This window comes from Phlebotomus argentipes, unplaced genomic scaffold, assembly GCF_947086385.1.
Source record: "Phlebotomus argentipes unplaced genomic scaffold, Phlebotomus argentipes genome assembly contig_15, whole genome shotgun sequence".
Taxonomy (NCBI): domain Eukaryota; kingdom Metazoa; phylum Arthropoda; class Insecta; order Diptera; family Psychodidae; genus Phlebotomus; species Phlebotomus argentipes.
Genome location: NW_026776181.1, coordinates 7302879 through 7323058, shown reverse-complemented (window position 1 = coordinate 7323058; position 20180 = coordinate 7302879). Strand labels below are relative to the sequence as shown.

Genomic DNA, 20180 nt, shown 5'->3' with positions numbered 1-20180 from the left:
ACACTTTTTGACGCGATAACAAGTAACTTTTTTTTTCACCACAAACTCTCGTGCTTGTCCGCTGGCAGTGAGAGATGAGATCACGAGGAAAAGTATGCGGAGCGCATAGGCCATATTGTAGAGAAAGACGAAGGCATTGTAACACTTTCAGCATAATTTCATTCTTATTGTTCTTCGATTTACAATAAAATTACTAGAGTGATTCTCTCCTATGTTCTTCGCATTTTCTCCAGTTAACAGTTAACATCGTCCAATGCTCTTCATTCCCACTTCTTTTTCCTCTCCTCACACGATCTCGCGCGCCTTTTTTCTTCTCCATCTTCATCTCCCATATTGTGTCTTATATTGTAGGATTTTCACATAATCTATGCTCGTACTTTACACATTGTAATTTAACTATATTTATATTCAGAAGGTGTTTCTTATTTTGCCTGCGACATCGACTTCATACTGTTATAGCACATTGCACTCGAGTATCACGAAGCGTGACTCTGCGCGTGTCTCTTTTCACCATTTTCACTGAATGCGTTTTCCCAAAAAATGCTTTGGAGAACTTTGCAAGAGGCGCGCAGCAAACACGCTTGCAGATAGGCGAGATTGATAAGCAATTTGGATGGAAACCACCATATTTCACATTAAATAAATGTCACGGTAACTTGTGTATGGCATCTTATATAAAAAATACTCTGATAAATTCTTCATCATAAATTTGTTCTATTCAACAGGATATGTTTTCAACAAATATCTCTCTTTGGATGATTTCTTCTTTTGGTTTGCTAAAATATCTTCTTCATCAACAATCTCTGAGGTTCAGTGATATTTTCACAGTTCTTTTTCAGCCATGTTTTTTTGCCACTGCACTTCTTGCGAAACAATTCCCACTGCTTCTTCTATTCTATTCTCATGGGAGACATTTCTGTGGGGGTTTTGCGACGGGAAATGGAAAGTACTGAAGAGATAGAGTAAGACTGAAGATGGCTATTTTGGTGTAATTTCCTTTTCTTTCTTTGCTCTCTGTCTTGAAGGGGAGGGGGTAATTAAATGACACACTTTGTATGCAACAGGTACAGCAAGTTTTCACCATTTTCCTTCTACTCCACCACTATCTTCATGGCAATTATTATTATTAAATATGTATAATGTATAATACTGACATGGACATACAATTTTATGTTACTCTCTTTGGTGTTCTTCTTTTCTTGTGTTCCTCGTTTTTACCTTCGTGCTCTTTGCTATCAAAATTACACTCACACTCATGCTCAATTATCAGTTTTCCACAAGAGAAACAAACAAAAGTTGGCAATATATTTTTCGGAAATCTAAAATAAAATTCTCGTTTTCTTCATCCTAAGAATTTTTTTTTACAGTCAAACACTCAACATTTAAGTACAGTTCTTACTATCGTTAAATGCTCTTTGATGCATGCTAATTTTTCAATTCACTATTTTTTTTGTCTAAATCATTCTTACAGTTTATAATTGAAATTTTTTTGCCCTATCTTCATGCTTAATTAATTGATAATTCTCCGGGCTTTTGTTTCATCATATTTTACTATGAGAGGAGTAGAATTTGCACAAACACATTAAAAAATAGCTCTCTTATGTACAATATTGATTAACAATTACAATTCCATTTATCTCTTGACCTAGTCATCACTTTCGGTTAATCTAGAGAGACAGTAACTCTTGCTCACAAATGTCTTATCTGCCCTGCTTTTACATCTCTAATATCAATGATTGCGCTCTGCAACAGTGTGATTTCTCGAAATAGAGTAAACTAAACGAAATATTGAGACCATTACGGAAAATCTTCAAATTAGCCACACATTTTTGTACATTGAACACATTTTATCCACTAACTATCTCTTATACTCGCTACAGTTTATATTTATTGGTTATTCTTCAATTCTAGTACACTTCCTCTTATCTATTTCAAAATATCTCTCTTTGGTATGCAATAATTTCTTCAAATTCACTTTGGTTGTCTGTTCTTTGTTTTGTATATGTTTCTTGTTCTTGTAGATTCTGTTCCACTAAATTCGGTGAGTTTCATTGTTGATTGAGGACGAAGGGTGTGAAAATTCATTTGATAAGCTGTGAAAAATACCCAGAAAACAAATTCTGGGCATGTTCCAGCTGAACCGGATGGATTGGATAAGAAACTCAAAAGCTATACCCAAATACCTACGTGGAAACCTTCTCTTTTAGCTGCCGCTGTCCTCGTTAGAGGACCACCTCAGGCTCCTCAGATCGGTCGGAGTACAGGGGATTCGGTCTCAATCCGCGATGGTGGCCAAGAATCGTGCTGTTGCCGTTGAATTTTCGTTGTCTACTGATGGCGCCGAATTTCTTCCTTGTCGTAGGCCATGAGAGCAACAGCTGTTCCTCGGCGGGCTCCACATCCCCAAAGGCGTCCCTGCCCAGGGATGTATGCTCCTCCAGGGAAGAGTAGCGTCTGCAGGAAGCCTCTGAGACTGTGGTGGAATTGCTGGCCGTGCTGGAATCTGGCTTCTTCGAGTCCGATTCACTATCACTCTCGCGTGCCTCCTCGTCCTGGTACTTCACCATTTTCCACTTGCGCTCCAGGAGTGTGCAGGAGCTCGAGTACTGGCGGTGAAGCTTCTCTTTGGCTGGGGAGCCCGGGCCCGACGGAGTCTTGTCACTCTCCTCAGAGAACGCCCGCGTGATGAGGATTCTGGGGGAGCGTCGATGTGGAGACATCTGCGTTGGTAGTTTCTTCATGTTGTGGTAGGTCTCCCCGTTGGATTGGCTATGCTCGATGCGTAGCACCTTGTGGAGCAGGAGATTCGCAGTGCTCAATACTGGCTTCGCTGAAGACACGAAGGAATTGTGAGCTCGAGGATTGGGACTCGTCTTCACGGCGCCTCGGAAGGAGTTCTTGAGGCTCAAGTAGAGTTCTTGGTCCGCTACAGTGGCCACCTCATTGTCCACCTGTTGCAGAAGGACACGAAGATGGTGAATAGGCAAAAATTTGAAGTTTGAAGGACTTACTTTCGGCACTTGGAGGGTGTTGCAACTGGATGTGTGTGGGATGGAGTCTCTGTGGGGAACTGTCGGACTGTCCAAACCGCCGTTGTAACTGATCGGTCTCCATGCCAGCTCCGAAGCTATCCTCTTCATCTGGGGCTTGTTCGCGTCATCACCGCTCCTGTTGAGATTGATCAGCGTCTCAGACAGACGCCTCTGCAAGGCCGGCCTCGCCAGGAAGCCCAGCGGCGTGAGCGATGGTCTGCGCGATCCACACGTGGACGGCGTGCGTGCCTGGATCTCATGGTTCATTTGGTTCTTGGACATTTGCTTCCGCCAATAGTTCTGGAATGTCTTTCGCATCACTTTGCTCTTCAGCCCGTACAGCAAACCATTCACTGGCGATGAACACGTGAGCAGAACGGCCGCCGTGACGGCCAGATGGCGATTCACGCGCACATCGCCTCCCACGTGATTGCCGTAGATGAAGCTGCTGACACCTTGCCACATGATCACTACGTAGTACGGCACGTAGAGGATGAAGAAGGAGCCCACGAGCTGCAGGACGCTGGAGACAGGACTGCGCGAGCGGAACTTGGGGCCTCCGGCGCTGGGCGCTGTGACCGTGGGCACGAAGAAGGGGTTTCTCTGGTGGGTGATCGTAACTTGAGCTGAGAGCGTCACCTCGTAAATCGCCGAGGCGATTCTGTGGCGATGATAGCGGGCGATCATGAGCACCTTCAAAGACAGTCAATAAGAAGCATTTCAGTGAATTGAGCACAAAGGAAAAATTCCTTTTTGAATGTTGATTGAAAGCTTGTGAAATTCGCTTGTTTCTTAACGTCGATGTGAAATTCAATATCCCTGTTCGCAGCACCTCGAGGGATTTTCTTGCACGCGTGTCTGTCTAAATTGACTTCACTCAATCATTCCATCCACTGTCAATTTCCCTCCATCCCGAGGGGATGTTCCTTCTGCAGGAGATGAGCCCGCAAACGAAAACATTTTCACCATTTCTCTTTGTTAGAGATACACGAGAGATAAAGGGACTTTTTATGAATGTGACAGCAAATTAAAAGTAAATCACTTTTATTGAAATTAATTACAAGTGATGGTCAGAAGAAGTTATCGGGATTTCTATTCGAATATTGAATTTCTTGTGCACTAAGTCTTTTATATGCAACCAACCTTTATGTTGCAGCCCACGATGAGGACGCCGGGCAGGACGAAAGTGACCAGAGTGTAGGCCACTGCATACCACAAGGATCCGCTCAGCTCGAAGTCGGGCGTGCAGGCGCCCAGGTCGGGACTGTAGCGGAAGGGAGCGACGCTGACGAAGGGTGGAATGCACAGGAGAATGGCCGCGAGCCAGCCGCAGCCCAGTCCCAGGACCACCTTTCGCGTGTTGACGAGCGTGCCGTAGTGCAGGGGTGCCGCGATGGCGTAGAAGCGGTCGCAGTTGAGGCCGCACACTGTCCACAGGGCCACGGGATGGAGCAGAATCAGCAGCAGGCCGTGCAGCGTGCACGGCGTCTCGGCCGTGATGAGCCAGGAGCCAGGACGAGCGATGCTGGGGAGCGAGAAGAGCAGGAACAGGAAGCACAGCAGCGAATCCACGAGGCCCAGATGCAGCAGAAGCAGATTGTTGGCCGAGATCTGGAGGAGCAAAAACACCCACCTCATTAGGCGATCGCGTGATCTCGAGAGATGATGAAATCAGGGCCGGACATTAGTCAGCCTCACGACAGAGTGATTGATTTTGTGGCTGAAGGCGAATCTTATCTAGCTGAGAAACTTCTTATCTTTACAAAATAATTCGAAGACAAATTTTTTGTGTCATTCCTAAATTTGAATTTCAACGGACTTTTTAGGCATTGCTTTAAAATGTTCATACTTTTCCTCTTATTTCGGCTCTGTATTGACGTATGCAAAGAAAGCGATGATTTTTCTTGCAAAAAAGCCCCAATCAATTGTCTACAGAAGATTTTGCGCTCCAATTTTCGTCAATTTGCCAACCTCTGAACCGGTTTTTTAGCAAACTCTATCAAAACATGCGCCACATAATTGTTCATATCCCATAATTTGGCGGTCAGTGACCCAGGAATTGAGGACTTTCTCACCACAAATCTCAACCTCCCGACCAGCATGGAGCCGTTGTGTATCATTATAGAGTTTTGAGGGCGTTCAGCAAAGAGGTCAGCGCTTAAGCCCCACTAATCGCTGTCTGTGGCTCTATTCATGAATATTCATCCAGTTTGTATCGATTTGGGAACACTATATCCCCTTCCTGTTGGCGAAACCCACCTGGGAGATGGAGAGCGAGCCATCAGCGAATGGCGAACCACAGTGACGCCCTGAGTTTTGGGCACGAGATGGAACATGAGTGAAGAGTAGTTTGTGATGCTGTAAAATTGCAATCAGTGCACAATATATGCGCTGCGGAAAATCGATTTTCCACCATCTCGACAATTTTCAGACACTTTTCCTCATCATTGTGTGGCTTTTGGGGTGCAAAATATGATCATAAAGTAGTCTTTCGTTAGCTTGAAAGCTCTTATAATTCATTTGACGTTAAAAAACTCTGCAAATCGTAAGAAAATTTCATTTTCTCATAAATTTATCTGTAAAGATATCAGGAAAAGTATGCACCATTTCAGGATGTAAAAACTTTCCATCGCAATGTTTCGAAGTTACTCTAAATTCACATAATAAAACGCTATTGAATGCATTGAGATTCTGAGTGAAAACTTTTCGAGAGATTTTCACCTGCTCTCCTTCCAGCATTAATTTTTCATTTGTTCCCTCACTGTTGCGAAGGAAATTCACACATTTTCTCATTTTGTGGGAAAATTTTCCAACGGAAAAACACAGCACGATGAATATGAGAAATTCATGTTCTCTCAAAACTAATGAGCTTAAAAGGATATCTCAGAGAGATAATCTCTGAGCGGGGTTTACTACACTTGCCGCCAGTCTTGCGACCCACTCCAAGGAGGCCCTTCAGTTCACACACCTCGAGTGGGAATCTGTCGAGAGGAGTGAATTCGTGACTGGAAACCTAAAATCTGATTGTGGCGTGGAAGGGAATAATTAAAGCACATAAGCTGAAAGCAATTATTGTCTAATTGCTGCTTAATTGCATGAAAATCAGCCTATTTTTGTAACGCTGGGATTATCTCCTGTTTGAAATGATTTCTCTGTCAACGCATTCCTCAAGGATGGAATTATTATAATATATTTTTGTCATATGATTGATGAATTTATCTCACTGTTAGATAAAAAGTTCAGTATATTATTGATTTCTGAATTCTCTTCATGCTAAAAATGAGTCCCCAAAGGGCCATTTGCAGAGTAAAGTAATCCTTAACAGTGAGTGAAATTAAATGATAAAAGCATTTCTATAAATTATCTTGTGCAATGCGAGAAATTAAACAGGATATTTTCCAGTCTGAAAACCACGAAGAGGATTCCAGTGAAAATGAGCTCGGAACAATTGAGCTTTCTTTTGCAGGGCGGACATGATGAACAGGGTGCAGAGAGTGAGCTAACAAGTGGACTTAATCACACCAGAGACATCTGAAATTCCATCTGTGCTCTTGCACAGGGACGAAAGAAGTGAACCGATGTTTCTGTGGATGAGCTCATGTTGTTCGCTCATCACTTTTGCCCCAGGGATGAAAGGAATGTTCAAAAGTTACTGTAAAAGTCCCTCTCTTAAGCACTAACTCATGGGTGAGGGCGTGATATGTAATGCGGAGTTCACCCCAGATGATGTCACTCGCTAATCCGTCTGAATCAATTCGTTAATCAACTCAGGAGCATCATGGATTATTCAATATGTTCTTCCTGCCTTCGTATGATATTCATTTGAGCTCCCAAAGGAGATTATTTGCCGACTTGTAGTTTAATTAGCGGATTTTATGCTGTCATGTACTTTCCCCCGTATGATTGGGGTGAACTTCTGAGGACGAACTCATTAATCTTCTGTCAATAATCACGCGCAAATAGGCACTCGGGAGCTAATCTGATGAACCCCTGAGCGAATTTACTTAGAAACTCCTTTGCTTTCATGAAAGTTTGTCACTCCTTAAAGTTTTTATTTAAACTTGCATCACGACGTGAGAACTGTAGATTAGAAATTATGCTGAGTTCTGCGAGATGCGATGCTCTGAGTGAACTTCAGCTGAAAGTTCAGCAGGGAGTGTGAAAAATTTAATAAGCACATGTGTCCATCAACACATCTTTAGGTCCACCGCCCTTGTTCGGTGGGATGTAATTGAATTTAGTTCGCGTCCTCTGTCTGGGAATCATTAAAATTGCACTGGGTCCGCCGGAGAGAGAAAGACGAATGTCTCGAGAGACTCCGCTTAAGATTTTGCTGACGAGAATGATTTATGTGTTAATAAGATGGAAATTTTCATCTGTCTCCCACATTAAAATTTTATCAATTCCCACGGCAATTTGGGGGTGAAAAGACTCCGTGACACATTCAGAGGCGAAATCGCCCACCCTAAATTGGCATCATGACACTCGGGGAGAATTTCATTACAGTTGGAGATTTATTTCGAAATATCACTGCGGACCATTTCGTCAAACGAGTTCAGAGGTGTTGAATTCAGCAATGATAGAGTAGAGATCGGGATTAATATGTCCTTTCAGCGATCCTTTCCCATCTATACTGTCAAAATTGCTTAATTCTGGATGTCTGCCCATTCGGATTCACAGAAATGGGAGGTGAAAAGCGCCCAACTCACCTGTTTCGTGAGAATGACAACGAGCAGAATGTATCCATTCATGAGGAGACCAATTACTGAGACAATAGCAAGGGGAACGCCTAGGCTCAGGGGGAGCATGTCGATCTGCTGTTCCCCAGAAGCTTCAGACGGCGTCCAGCAGCCCCCTCAAGTGATGTCAAACAGCTGTTCTTCCATCCCCAGCAATCTGCAAGAGAAGGAGAGCGTTACACTGACTTGTGGCACAATGATTTCTCGTTAAATGATATCATTTTTTCCCCATTTTGCGTCTGCGAGGAAGATTCATATCAGGATATTGGTTACTTGTTTTCACGTCTGGACGGTAAATTGAGAGCATTCGAGGACGGATGAGTGAGTGTGATAGGAAAATTCCATGTTTCTCTGTATCATTGCGACACTAAAGTCACATATAGTCTCTCTTTAGTGCCATTGCTAAAACATTTGTTAACAAAATTCCTATAACTTTTCGAAATGATGTAAATTTCTCCACGTGTCTTTTCTCTTCTTTCATATCGCATTGAATAAATTGGTTTGTACGTTATACTTTTGTTGTTGCCTCAATGATAAATTGTTTGTTGAGGCAAATGCCAGAAAAAAGGTATGAATAAATAACACTCAGGGGGAAAATGTGAAAAATAATAAAACAAACACGGTGACATTGTACCGGAATCAATTTTATCTTCTGACTTCGCTCTCAAGGTGGCAAATTTCCTACAAATTCGTACAAAATTTACACGATTCCAGAGGGTTGAGCATGTCTCTTCGTCAATATTTGCCAATTGTGAAAATTCATCGTTTCTGTAGAGGATGAAATTTATTTAAGCAATATTTCTCCTCACGAATCAAACATCACTGCACACGGAGATGAATGTCCAGTTGCGTGGCGGAAGTGAAATTGATTTTTTGGCTGGGCAAAAATTGCGGCGAGCAGATCATTAAATTTCACAACGGACAGAATGAAAATTAATGAGGGATGTTTCACTGAGGACATTCTGTTGTTGTCATGATTATCACCAGAGCGGAATGACGCGGGGGTGTGAGAGGTAATCTCATTCCATCCGCAAGCTCATGAGATTATATGGCGTGCTTTTTATGGGCTTCTCCTCACACTCAAATTAGACACTGTAAATTCAATCCCTTTTCGCCTAATAATATTATTCATGGTCTCACCCTCAGCGAAAACACCCATTTTCTCGCCACCGAGACTTGGCTCATTAAAGCGTCGCGCATTACAAAGCATCCCCTCAAGAGGGTGAACGCTCTAACCGGTTCACAGATTGTTGCTCAGGATGTCTTATCATCGGCGCTTCTCCGCCCCAGAAGCCCTTGTAGTCAATTGACAATTATGCTGGACCTTTATTATCGCCAGAATTTCCCGCTTTTGTCGAGCAGACAAAGGCTTGAACACATTAAGCTTACAGAAGCGTGCAAAGCAGTGCGGATTTGTGCTCTTTGAAGAGTCACTTCCACGAGCAGAATGACTATCAATTATGGGGTTATCGTTGGATTATATTATCATTTTACCTGGAAATGTTTGGGAAGATGCACAATAGAGGTTGAATGAGTTAAATATGTTAAAGGACGACAATTTGTAGACGGGATGGCGATTAACTCTTTCCACGTTCTCTTATGAATTTCTCATTGAATGTGTCTCTACAACCCCTCAAGGGGACTGGAAAATATGCTCAGTCTTAATTGTTTGAAGCATTTCCAATTTACTGAATTTTCCAACATTTTCAGGCATATTTCACATCACCTCTGCACATTCAGGACAAGATCAATGACAATTTCCCGTTGACAAGGGGCGGCTGTATGAAAAGGGGGCGGACAAGGTATATGATTTCCATTTAGCCGGACAGAACATTTCCCAGTTCATCAATTTAATTAATTCCCAGTGACTTTACAGTGAATTGAAAAATGCCTTCCAACCCTCACAACCATCAATCATGTTCAAATTCGCACGCACGCCGAAGCCAAATGTTGGGTGAACCTGAAAAAAATCACACCCTCATATAAAAACGTTATTATGTGGAATGATGTCAATGTCACCATTAACCCTATTGACTGCGGCACTGTCCACGGAAATTCGTGTCTCATGTGCGTGCTTTTGGAGACAGAAATAAAGTTTTTAACGATTGCTATTGATTGGCAGGTTCTCAAATAGAAAGAAGGCTCGTGGGGAGTTTTCCAATAAACAGAAAATTAAAGAGCGTTTCCTTGAAATAACATGTTTCAATTACTCAGCATGAATGATACACCTCTTGAATGCCATTCCAACTGTGGATATCACCTGTAGCTATGCCCTTCAGTCACTAATGGGGTGAGTCCAGTGTTGACTTGAAACACAATCCGACTCCGGAAGTGTGTAGTTTGTATCATTTCCGTCCACTACACAGCATTTTCCTCGGTTTCCCGTGCGCCGTTGCCGCCTGAGTGGAGATGGGAAATTGAGTGTGGTCGAGACTGCCAGACTTTGGCGATGTTCACGAGAAAGAGCATCAAAGTTGAAAGAGACCTGACATAAATTGCCAGAGTATAGATTCTCTTCCATTAATTTCCTTCCTTTCATCGTGCTCAAGTGCATGTGTGCAAGAGTTTCATTGGCTGTATATTCAGGAAAATTCCGAGGAACTATTTTACTCTATTTTTAAACCGCTTAGAGATGAAAGCTTCTCAACTTTTGCCCGCAATTCCCTTGGCTTTAGGATGGTTCCTCGCAGTCTCATTGTTATGATTCATGAGCTCTTGTCTACATATTCTTGCGTGGAAAATTTATCGGGCATCATGTTATTCATGAGATCCTTGGGACTCATCCTCGCCAGTTGGCGGGAAGTTAGTGAAATGTTTGGGATTCCCAAAGTGACAGACACAAAAGTGGGACGTCTCCACCGAAGGGAAAATGCCATACACACAGTTTCCTCCCTTGGAAGGAGAGAGAGAGAGTGAATGAGGATAAATCAACAGGGAGCTAAATTCATGCGTGCTTTTGAATAGTGGGTTGTGAAGATAACCATCATTTCCCCGGGACGCGCCCCTCCGCCAGTTAGAGGTTGAAGAACGGTGGCATTAATATGGAAATGCCATTTACTTCCTGGGGCACCGCATCAGAGAAAATACGCTCAACTGAACAACTCTCTCGTTTGGTCTTATCAAAGGTACAAATTCTTTTCATACCTTTCCGTTTCACCTCAATTCACGTCTCAACCCCTTTCGAATGTACTTGAGGATGGAATAAGGACGAGAGACTCTCATACAATTCACTTTTGACCTTCCTCCATGGCAATAGTGCAGCAGGAAAATTCGATTTTTCTGCGCTCGCATCCTTTATGATCACTTCACCAGAAGACGGAGAATAAATATTCCAATTTCAATTGAATTCTTCGCCCCCATCCACGTACATATAGTGCACTTTGTTGTCCGTCTCGCTAGAGGCTCTTCCAGTGACATGTAACCAATTGATTGCTGCTCCTTTGAACAGAAAAATATTATGCTCATTTTCATGGACATATCCAGCTTTTCACAGGAGCCACGGATATTAAAAGCAATTGTGTAGATATTTAATTAAAATTTTGCCCTTCCACGGATCCGCAGCCGTCTAAATATAGATCATGCGAAGGTGTAGTTGATAAATTTTCAATTGGCACTACCGATGTTTATGTCAACTCGTTCTGCCTCGCAATGCATTTATACATTAATTAAAATGCGGAATTAAACATGACTGCCGTTTATCATGCAATATCGTGGAAATGCGAGAGTAAGTTTCAAATTTCAGTCCTGGCAAGTGATTTCCAAACAGTAATCACTCATCCTGAAGACATTCAACATTATAGCGTCTGCTCTGAGGTGGAATCGTTAACGCAATTCACAGTTGAATACAAAACTCCTTAAACTACTCAGTGATGCGTTGTTAATTTAATGCAAAATCGCTGCGAGCGACAATTCCCATTTTCTCATTACAGACTTTTTTGTGTACTTTAAAAGTTCAGAAAGTTCACTTCTCCTCAGTCTATTTCTCGCTCATGGCATACTGAATGATTTATTGGATTTAATTGAATTGATTTTACAGAATCATGAGTTTTTTCTCCATATTATTATAATTGCGTTGTCATGAATTAAATACTTTCTATTTAAATTTCCATTTGCGTGGGGTGAAATTATCATACTTGGTATTTTAAATTTTAATAAGAGGATCGTGTTTCACTTTTCACATTCACTTAATTGCTTATTCAATTTTATAATTCATTATAAATAATTCTCTTTTTAAGTTCATTTGCAATTATTTTCAGAATTAATTGCAAGAAATTTGGTGTACGTGGAAAATCGTTATTTCTGGAAAGCTCTAAAATGAATTGTTCGTTAGAAGCTCGTCATCGATATTGTCTTGAGGCAACATGAAGATGATTGAAAGTTTGAGCATGCAATATTTCTCAAGAAGATCTCTTACGCATATTATATCTATATGGATTGTCGATGAGACAATGAGCTATTGGTGAAATGTATGACTTGGAAAAATGCCTTATGGGTAAATTTGTCTCTCTCAGAAATCTAGAAGATGAAGTAAAATAAATACATTCCCCGTTTCTTAAGGTGATATCATAAGAGAGTATAAGTTCCACTAGAAGAGTGAAGTGAGAAATTGCTGTTCACTGAAAATCAGAAATATTTCCAAGGAATATTGACTGGATGAAATTGCAAATGTCACTTCCGTCTCTCGGAAATACTTGACAAAAATTCCCAGGGCTATTTTTTGACATTCAGTGACCTGAATTTTGTAATACAATTTCAGATATTGTTAGATTCCCGGAAATTCCGGGAAGAAATTCACGTTACATTGATACTGAGTTAGAAAACTCACTCAATTCAGTCGTGTAATTTGTGTGAAAATCTGTGTTAATCCACTTGGCGAATGTACTCCATCTGCGGGTGTATTCCAATTGAATAAATTCGCAATATTTACAGTGTGCCTCAACCCCCAGAATGGATGTTCTTGTGCCTTGGGAGAATGGACAGAAAATGACGAGAAATGGAAGCGAGAGTTGATGGAATGGGTGGAGATGCGACAAGAAATGAGGAAGTGTGCTCATTTTAAATGTCTCACCGCATTGTGTTATTCTTATATCCCCACCAGCCAGCGTGGTAAATTTAATTCTTGTGCCCTCATTGGGATGTGCAAGTCAAGTGAAGAGAACAATAATTGTGGGTGGCAGTGTAATTTTTCTAACCAACCTCAATCACACTTCACGAGCACCTCAGAGACAATTTGCCCAACTCCAGGCCGAGCTTCTGCGGCGGTGGGTGTGAGGGAGTGGGTATAAAAATAGCCACCCTCTGAGACGTTGAAGAAGACAACAGTGATAGAGAATGGTGATTTGTGGGGCGAGAGAAAAGTGGATGAATCTCTGAATAATTCATCTTATTTAAAATGAGAAAGATTAGAGGAGAATTTTTCTGGGTAGGAATGTCGCTTGTTAAAAATGGATTAAAATTAATAAAGCTCCCACTTTACGGCTGAGTGACATCAGCTGGGAAATGTTGGAATAAATGGAACAGCGTCATTTGAAAGTAATCTTTTGCCAAATTAAAAGCGACTTTATGTGATTGCTTTGAACATCAATGTCTCACATGTGATGCGAAATAGTCGCACTGAACAAGCACTGAACTTTGCTACAAGTATTATGTGAAACAACTCTCGAATCGACCCTCATCTTGATTCAGGTCTTTTGATGGGCTAAACACATGATGGGAAATAAAATTATCCTAATCTTTTCCTCTTCTGGACTACGTGGACATTAAGGCAATGACATGGAGTCAATTTGCCCAATTTTCACGTGGAAAACCCATTTCCTCAGCAGACAAGCCACTCTCTCTTTCACTTCATGCCTTTCCTGCCGTTCAGTGCGAGATTATTTCGTGCCGTAATGCAATTTCTCCGTGAAAATGCTCTACTACATTTCAGACATGGGAGAAAAATGAAAAACTCACTGGGACAGAACATGACAAAATGCTCAAATATAGAAATATGTTCAATGGCAGAGGAAGTGAGACACTCACAGATAAAAAAAGCCGCGGAGGAGGAGGTGCACGATTGAAAACGGAGGAGTTGATTATCATAATTTAATGATGTCACCCATTCCTCAGCCTATCGACACATCGCCACCTCTTTAAGACTCCACGCTAGCGCTCATCTCGGCCCCTTTTCCTCAGCCATTCACCACACATGACACCGAAGACGTGAAATTGTACGTGAGCGAGTGGAGGAGTCAATAAAAAGAGCATATGTGGTGAGATATGGTGAACGTCGTATCGATTTCTTATCATTCAAGTATTTCACACACAAATTTCCACACACATTCAACAAATATTCCACCCCAAAAATAGCGAAAGACGTCGCTCGAGACAACACGCCGCGAGTATCAATTTTGCATGAATGGGAATTGATTAAATAATACCCAGTAAAAACACATTCCATCATTCGCCACGACTCCACTATGTTTCCGAAATGCTGCGTCGGAACATAGCCAATACTATGCAGGATTGTAAAGAAGACTGCAAGGAAGAAAAATTTTTTTACTTGAAGATCTTCGTTTATTTATTATATGATTAATTGAAAATGATCTCAGGTGTAAGATCTCCGGACTCTTCATAATATATCATCTGCACATCTCGTTCCTTTTCATTGGTGTGTCTACGATCCATTTTTTTGCGCAGACGATCTTTTGCAAGCTGATATTGATATGACATTTCACATCTTGTGGCATCTGTTATGAATGAAAATAATAATTTTTCAAATCATTCTTTTTAACATTGCTCAATCAGCTCACCCTTAATGAATTTCACAATCGCATTGTCATAGAGTAATTCCTTCCCCTCGATGTCCTTTCGCCTTGCGAAGGTTTTAATGAAGTAGCGATCATCAAAAATGTCGCGAAGGAAACTGTTTCCCAATTGAAAATACTGAGCAAAGGGAGTTGGTGGAAGGTTTGCTGAAAGCAGGAGACCGTGATCTTGTAAGTTTAATCTTCTAGTTATTTTTTTCTACAATAGAACGAAATCACAGATCACAGATATTGTGAAGGTGCAACGTGAAGAATTCCTTGAGGAAATGTTCTGACGCAGCTTTTCGGAAACATAGCGAAATCGTGGCGGATAATGGGACGTGTTTTTTACTGGGTAGGCTCCAGTATTACATTGATGCTAATTCAATGGCAGATTAAGTGGCGTCTCTTCTGTAAGTTCCCTCAACTTGCGATACGGTCGGATTAACCCAAATCGGGCCACCAATTACACTCAATTCAACCATCTTCCAATTACATCGCACTGCGCGAAAGAATTCACCCCATCGTATTTCATCATCGCCGGTTTAATTAATTAAATCAAACCAAACACCTTCGTCACTCCCGCCACCCATTTTTCAATTCATCTCATCCACAGAGCTTATCTGCGCTTATTGGAGTGCTTTCTCCTCCCTGATTTGATGTGCACTTCGTGCAAAGGAGTCGTTCAGGGCGGGCATTCTGGAGTTTCACCTCACACTCAACCACTTCTAATGGTGTATTTTGCCACATTTAAACAACTATATTTCCAATTAGCCATAAATCCATTCGGAGAATACACTCTGTGGCTCATTCAATGATGAATGGGAAGATGTGGGAATTTGCAGGAGCCTGAAATATACGATGTGTTTTCGCTTTAAAGTGAATACACGCTAAATTAGTTGCATGAAAAGTAATTAAACTTTCTTCATGGAAGCTCAGATGGAAAGTGAAGTTTCAGGCAGATTTGCTTCGGGGAAATAATTGCATTAAAAACTTTCCATAATGATAGTTTACGTTAATGTTATCACGTAAATTAACTATGTACAGTGTGTATATGTACTGTGGCTCCTATGGATAATGAATGGTAATTGAAACTCCTTGAACAGCCATGTGAAGAATGGAGAATTTAGTACCCAATCTACAGTTTTTCTCCACTAATTTGTACTACGGCATTCTAATAATAATACTGGAGAATTGATTACCACTTCGTTGAAAGGGGTCATCAATGTGCGCAAGGTTGCCGGGATAGTAATTCTTCTGGACACAATGAGGGTTCCAGCCCCTTTCACTCAATTTCTCTGAAAGTTCCTCGTGCAACTTGTTGATTTTCCCACTGATAGAAAATTACAGGCCACAGTCATTTGCCCCAGATTGCCATGAGTGGGAGGAAGAATCGAATGGTGGTTCGAAGCATGTGGATTTAAATCAAATAAATCTCGATAAAGCCACGGATGAGTTTTGGGCGTCTCCATGATCAATATACAGTGAGTGGTTTGGAGTATTTATGGGGCAATCCTCGCCGCTTGTCCCACTCCGTCCGACGGGCGGCTAAAAATAGGAACAGTTGTCGAATGCAGTCACTTCTTGGCCACCCCACCGGGGCGCCCAGAAAGTGGTTTACAGGTGTGTCCTTCACACTTTCCGTCCGATAATCATCTTTCGTCCGACTGTGCAGAAAAGGTGTGGTGCTGAGGATATAAAATACACACTCTCACGACAATTTAATTTACATTCGATTTGCTGTTGCTCGTAAACCGAGTACGGCGGGAGTATCTATTCCCCTAAGAAGGTAAATCTCTTTGGGCACCCTATCGACAATCCCCTCAGTGACCCTCTTTTTGCCAAAGAAATACGATTACTCAGGGTGAAAGAAAAATATCTTCCATTTCGACAGAAAATAGCTTCTTACTGAAAAGTTTAAAAGCTGCTAAGGCGTGTTCATGCACTGGATTTCTTGCATTGAGACTCCCAATATTTAATAATCATACTTTCGAAAGTGTATAGATGATCGAGGTAAGGAAAGTGTATAAAAGTTTCTGCTCAGTTTCCAACTTATTGAATTTCCAGCGAAATCAAGTACTATTATAACTTTGAAATATATATTTGTTGAGGTAGAAAATTGAATAAATCTTTTACTTAATCAAACGGAGAATTTCAATATAAATTGAATTATCGAAATATTGTTATGCTAAAAGTTTTTGGTTGCAAACCGGTACAATTTTCTACGTTTTTTACATCACGAGGCATTTGGCTTCCAATAAATGTGATCTATAAATAAAGCTGTGTCTATATATAGAGTGATATTTCACTTAGGGATCAATTTTGCATAATTACATATGGGCAAATATTGATTGACCTGCAGCATACGAATTTGCATGCCAAACATTTCCATTAAATATCTAAATATCAACTTTAAAGCTTGAAATCGACATTACTTAAGCAAATATTTGAGAGCACAATCAATCGAAAGTTACTGAACGAGGTGAGAATGCAATTAGACTAGTGTAATTCAAGCTCATGGTCTCTCAAGGAGCCAGTCATTGAATTTATTAGGCGAATGTCTGACAAACACAGCGTGTAGATCTCTAAACTCAATTTAGCTTTTGACGATGGAGCAAGTGACAGGTGATTCGTTGTGTGCACACAGAGGACATGCAATGGATGCGAAATTGAAGCTTTACAGAGACGGAGAAAGAGAGACTCCCATCGTCTCCACATGAGTTGCAGTGAGACGAGAAAGCCATTTCGCTAACAGAATCACACACACACACGCTTCTTTCCATCCTCTTTAACCACCCCATCAGGCTTTTTATGAGACGTCGATTTGAGGGAAATTTAATTTTCTCCTGATGGGAACATGTCGAAAATATTTCTCGTCTCATTCTCTGGTTCTTATGACAAAATGCGGGGGAACTTCTGGAAGATTGAGCTGTGTCATTAGGAAATTTATGAAGTGTTGATCGTTAAATCGAAGGGGAAGTTGCTTCCATCACAGATTTCAATCATTCTTGAGACTTTGGCAAATCTATTTGCGAACTCTTCCGTCATGAGAATTAACATATATCGGAAAAATGTGGCTTTTACTCGTGTCTTTCCTGGGGTTGCGAGATATGGAAAAGGGTATCTTTGAGACAGCGTGTTTGATGCTGTAAAACTTTCATCACCGCCACATCTGTGCTCCACTCAACTCTGGAAAATCCACACTCACACACAGCCAAGTGACTTTATGACTTTGATCCCGAAGAGTGTTTCTGCAAAGGGTTCATCATTCGTGCATGATTTTGCCTGAATGGTGGAAAGTCACCGGAGAAATGCGTTTCAATTCAAAGCTCTAATACAAACTGAAGATGATTTGATTGTTTTTTTTAGCGGATTAATTATCCATTCAAAGCCAAATGACATGCCCCGGAAACACAGACTCTTCCGGTGAGTGACGCTAGTGAGTCAGAAATAGAGAAAAGCGGGGTGAATAAAGGTAAACCCGAGTGAATCCCAACAAATAAGTCGTAATACGCTCACCCACACTTTCCTGCAGATTTCTGGCAGACAAGAGTGGAAACGGCAAGGTTAAGACAATGACACTCATCCTTCGGACGAGTCCAGTTGATTAGCACACCGAGTATTTCCACGTGTACATCGAAGTCCATTTATATCGCTCGGCTCAATAATTAATTTGGCTCTTAGCATCGTGTGCCATTTTATTTGATCCCACCTCGCCTGCATTCATTTCACGGCAGCACCTCGGCAGGACAAGAAAACACAAATATTTGAATTATTTATTGATACATTACGGACCGTGTGTTCTTTACGAGAGCATGGCTTTTTTCTCCACACCAAACTCATTTTCCTGCCCACGGAGAAGTGAAGAGACGCACAGGAGGATTAATTAATCATTCAATCGCACAATATTCATGATTCGAGGCCATCACTTTGGATTATTATTGCTTCACTCAACCATCGACTGCCTCGAAATTTTCCATGTTTTTCTCTTGGCCTGAAGCCACATAAAGCTATCTCTCACTATACACAGCGGGAAAAGTTCGGGGAAAAGCTGGATGGAATTGTGAACTAACGTACGAGCGGAAGACGATAAAATCTAGCAGACATTTTAAATGCCATCTCGAAATCGTATAGTTAATATTTCACACTTCGATGTACTAACAGAATTTTTTCTCCAACAAACCATAAATACCAAATTTGTGAAATTTATCAGCATTTCCTCTCAGTGCAGGAAGAATTTGCATGAGCATGTCCTACAGAGTGAATGAAAATTAGAGGAAAATTCGAGGGTAATTTAATAGTTACCCCGCGGCACTACTAAAGTCAACAAGACCATCAGTTTCGAGCATAATGGAGAGGCCAAGAAACTTTTGGCAATTTCACAGCCTACACCAAAGCAAAGTTTGTTCGCCTCGCGCCTTTTTTTCTCAATGGGTCGCCCAGAAAGGTCAAAATCCACCCTCTCTGTCAAGGCTCGCACTTGGGCCAAATGGTGTCGATAATTGTACACGTGCCACCGAAATTACATTGTCTTTTGTGGCGCCAAACAGTGTTTTCGGCCAACCTCCCATGAGATAGCGAGAACTTAGGCTAATTTATGGGAGTTCATATGGTGATAATTACCTGTAAATAGACGAATGGATTGTGTCTATTCATCCAAAGCGACAGCCAAATGCGTCCATTTTCACGGCTCTAGGCTAGTCCATTTCCATTTCCATCAGTACACACAAGAAACGCCACCAAAACGCCTCACCAGTCAGATTATTCCTGGAAAAGAAGAGGGAAAAGGCAAAATTAGCATTCCTGTCGCTGTGTGTACAAGCACAATGGATGGTTTTCTTTTGATTCATTCACCAAAACAGTCAGTTAATTCTGTTTTAATACATCTTCCGCCACCGGCTGGAAAAATGATTCTGCACATCCACAAAGGGAAGGGAAATTAAAACGCCTCAAGCTGTGCTGCGCCACAAAAAGTTCAGATGACATCTTTGAGATATTTCCCATGAGAAAAGTCTGTAAAAATTGGCACTGGAAAAAATCAACCCCCACCAAATCAGCGAGATACTAATTCTGTGAAAATGTTATGTTGTAATTAATGAATAATAAAGTGGGGATTCTGAGAAAATGCCCTCAAGGAAGTGTTTGCGTAGGAAAATGTTGAAAAATTAGCTCAGTAATTGAACAAGAGAATGAAGAAAATTTGCCAAAAGCACGTGTAGCCGAAGGGATTCCATCTTAAGACCCATTATCCGATCACTTGATGGAAAATTTAGCGAACATTCCCTGGGGAATTGCTGAACGATTTCTTAACACTCCGTTGCTCATGGAATTCACAGTGAAGTACGGATTTTTCTACTCATAAATTCATAGCCTTCACGTATTGTTTGAGTTAGTGTTCTCGACAAAATTCTACTGGCACATTTTTTACTGTAAATTTAACCCTCTTCCAGTTCTTTTGTCATCCGAATCGACCCAAATACATTATAATTTTCTATCATTCTTACTTTCATTGGAATGGAAAAAATATAATTATGAAAATATGAAGTGAAATATTAATTTCTTATTCATGTATAGAAATATATGAATAATTAAGTTTTCTATCGACAGCTATTTTAAAATTATTG

The 20180-nt window shown here is 41.1% G+C and overlaps 1 protein-coding gene across 1 annotated transcript in view; it reads right to left on the bottom strand.

Annotated features, from left to right (window-relative positions):
• Nucleotides 1-152: 152 nt before the first annotated feature.
• Nucleotides 153-20180, bottom strand: part of LOC132261651 (uncharacterized) — a 35854-nt gene continuing 15826 nt past the window's right edge. Inside the window, exons 2-6 of the mRNA XM_059760549.1 lie at nucleotides 19180-19323; nucleotides 7742-7928; nucleotides 4176-4643; nucleotides 3012-3725; nucleotides 153-2951 (exon numbers count right to left, since the gene is read on the bottom strand). Coding sequence (XP_059616532.1) covers nucleotides 2223-2951; nucleotides 3012-3725; nucleotides 4176-4643; nucleotides 7742-7840 — 2010 coding nt within the window. The 5' untranslated portion in view covers nucleotides 7841-7928; nucleotides 19180-19323 and the 3' untranslated portion in view covers nucleotides 153-2222. The remainder of the gene's footprint in view (nucleotides 2952-3011; nucleotides 3726-4175; nucleotides 4644-7741; nucleotides 7929-19179; nucleotides 19324-20180) is intronic.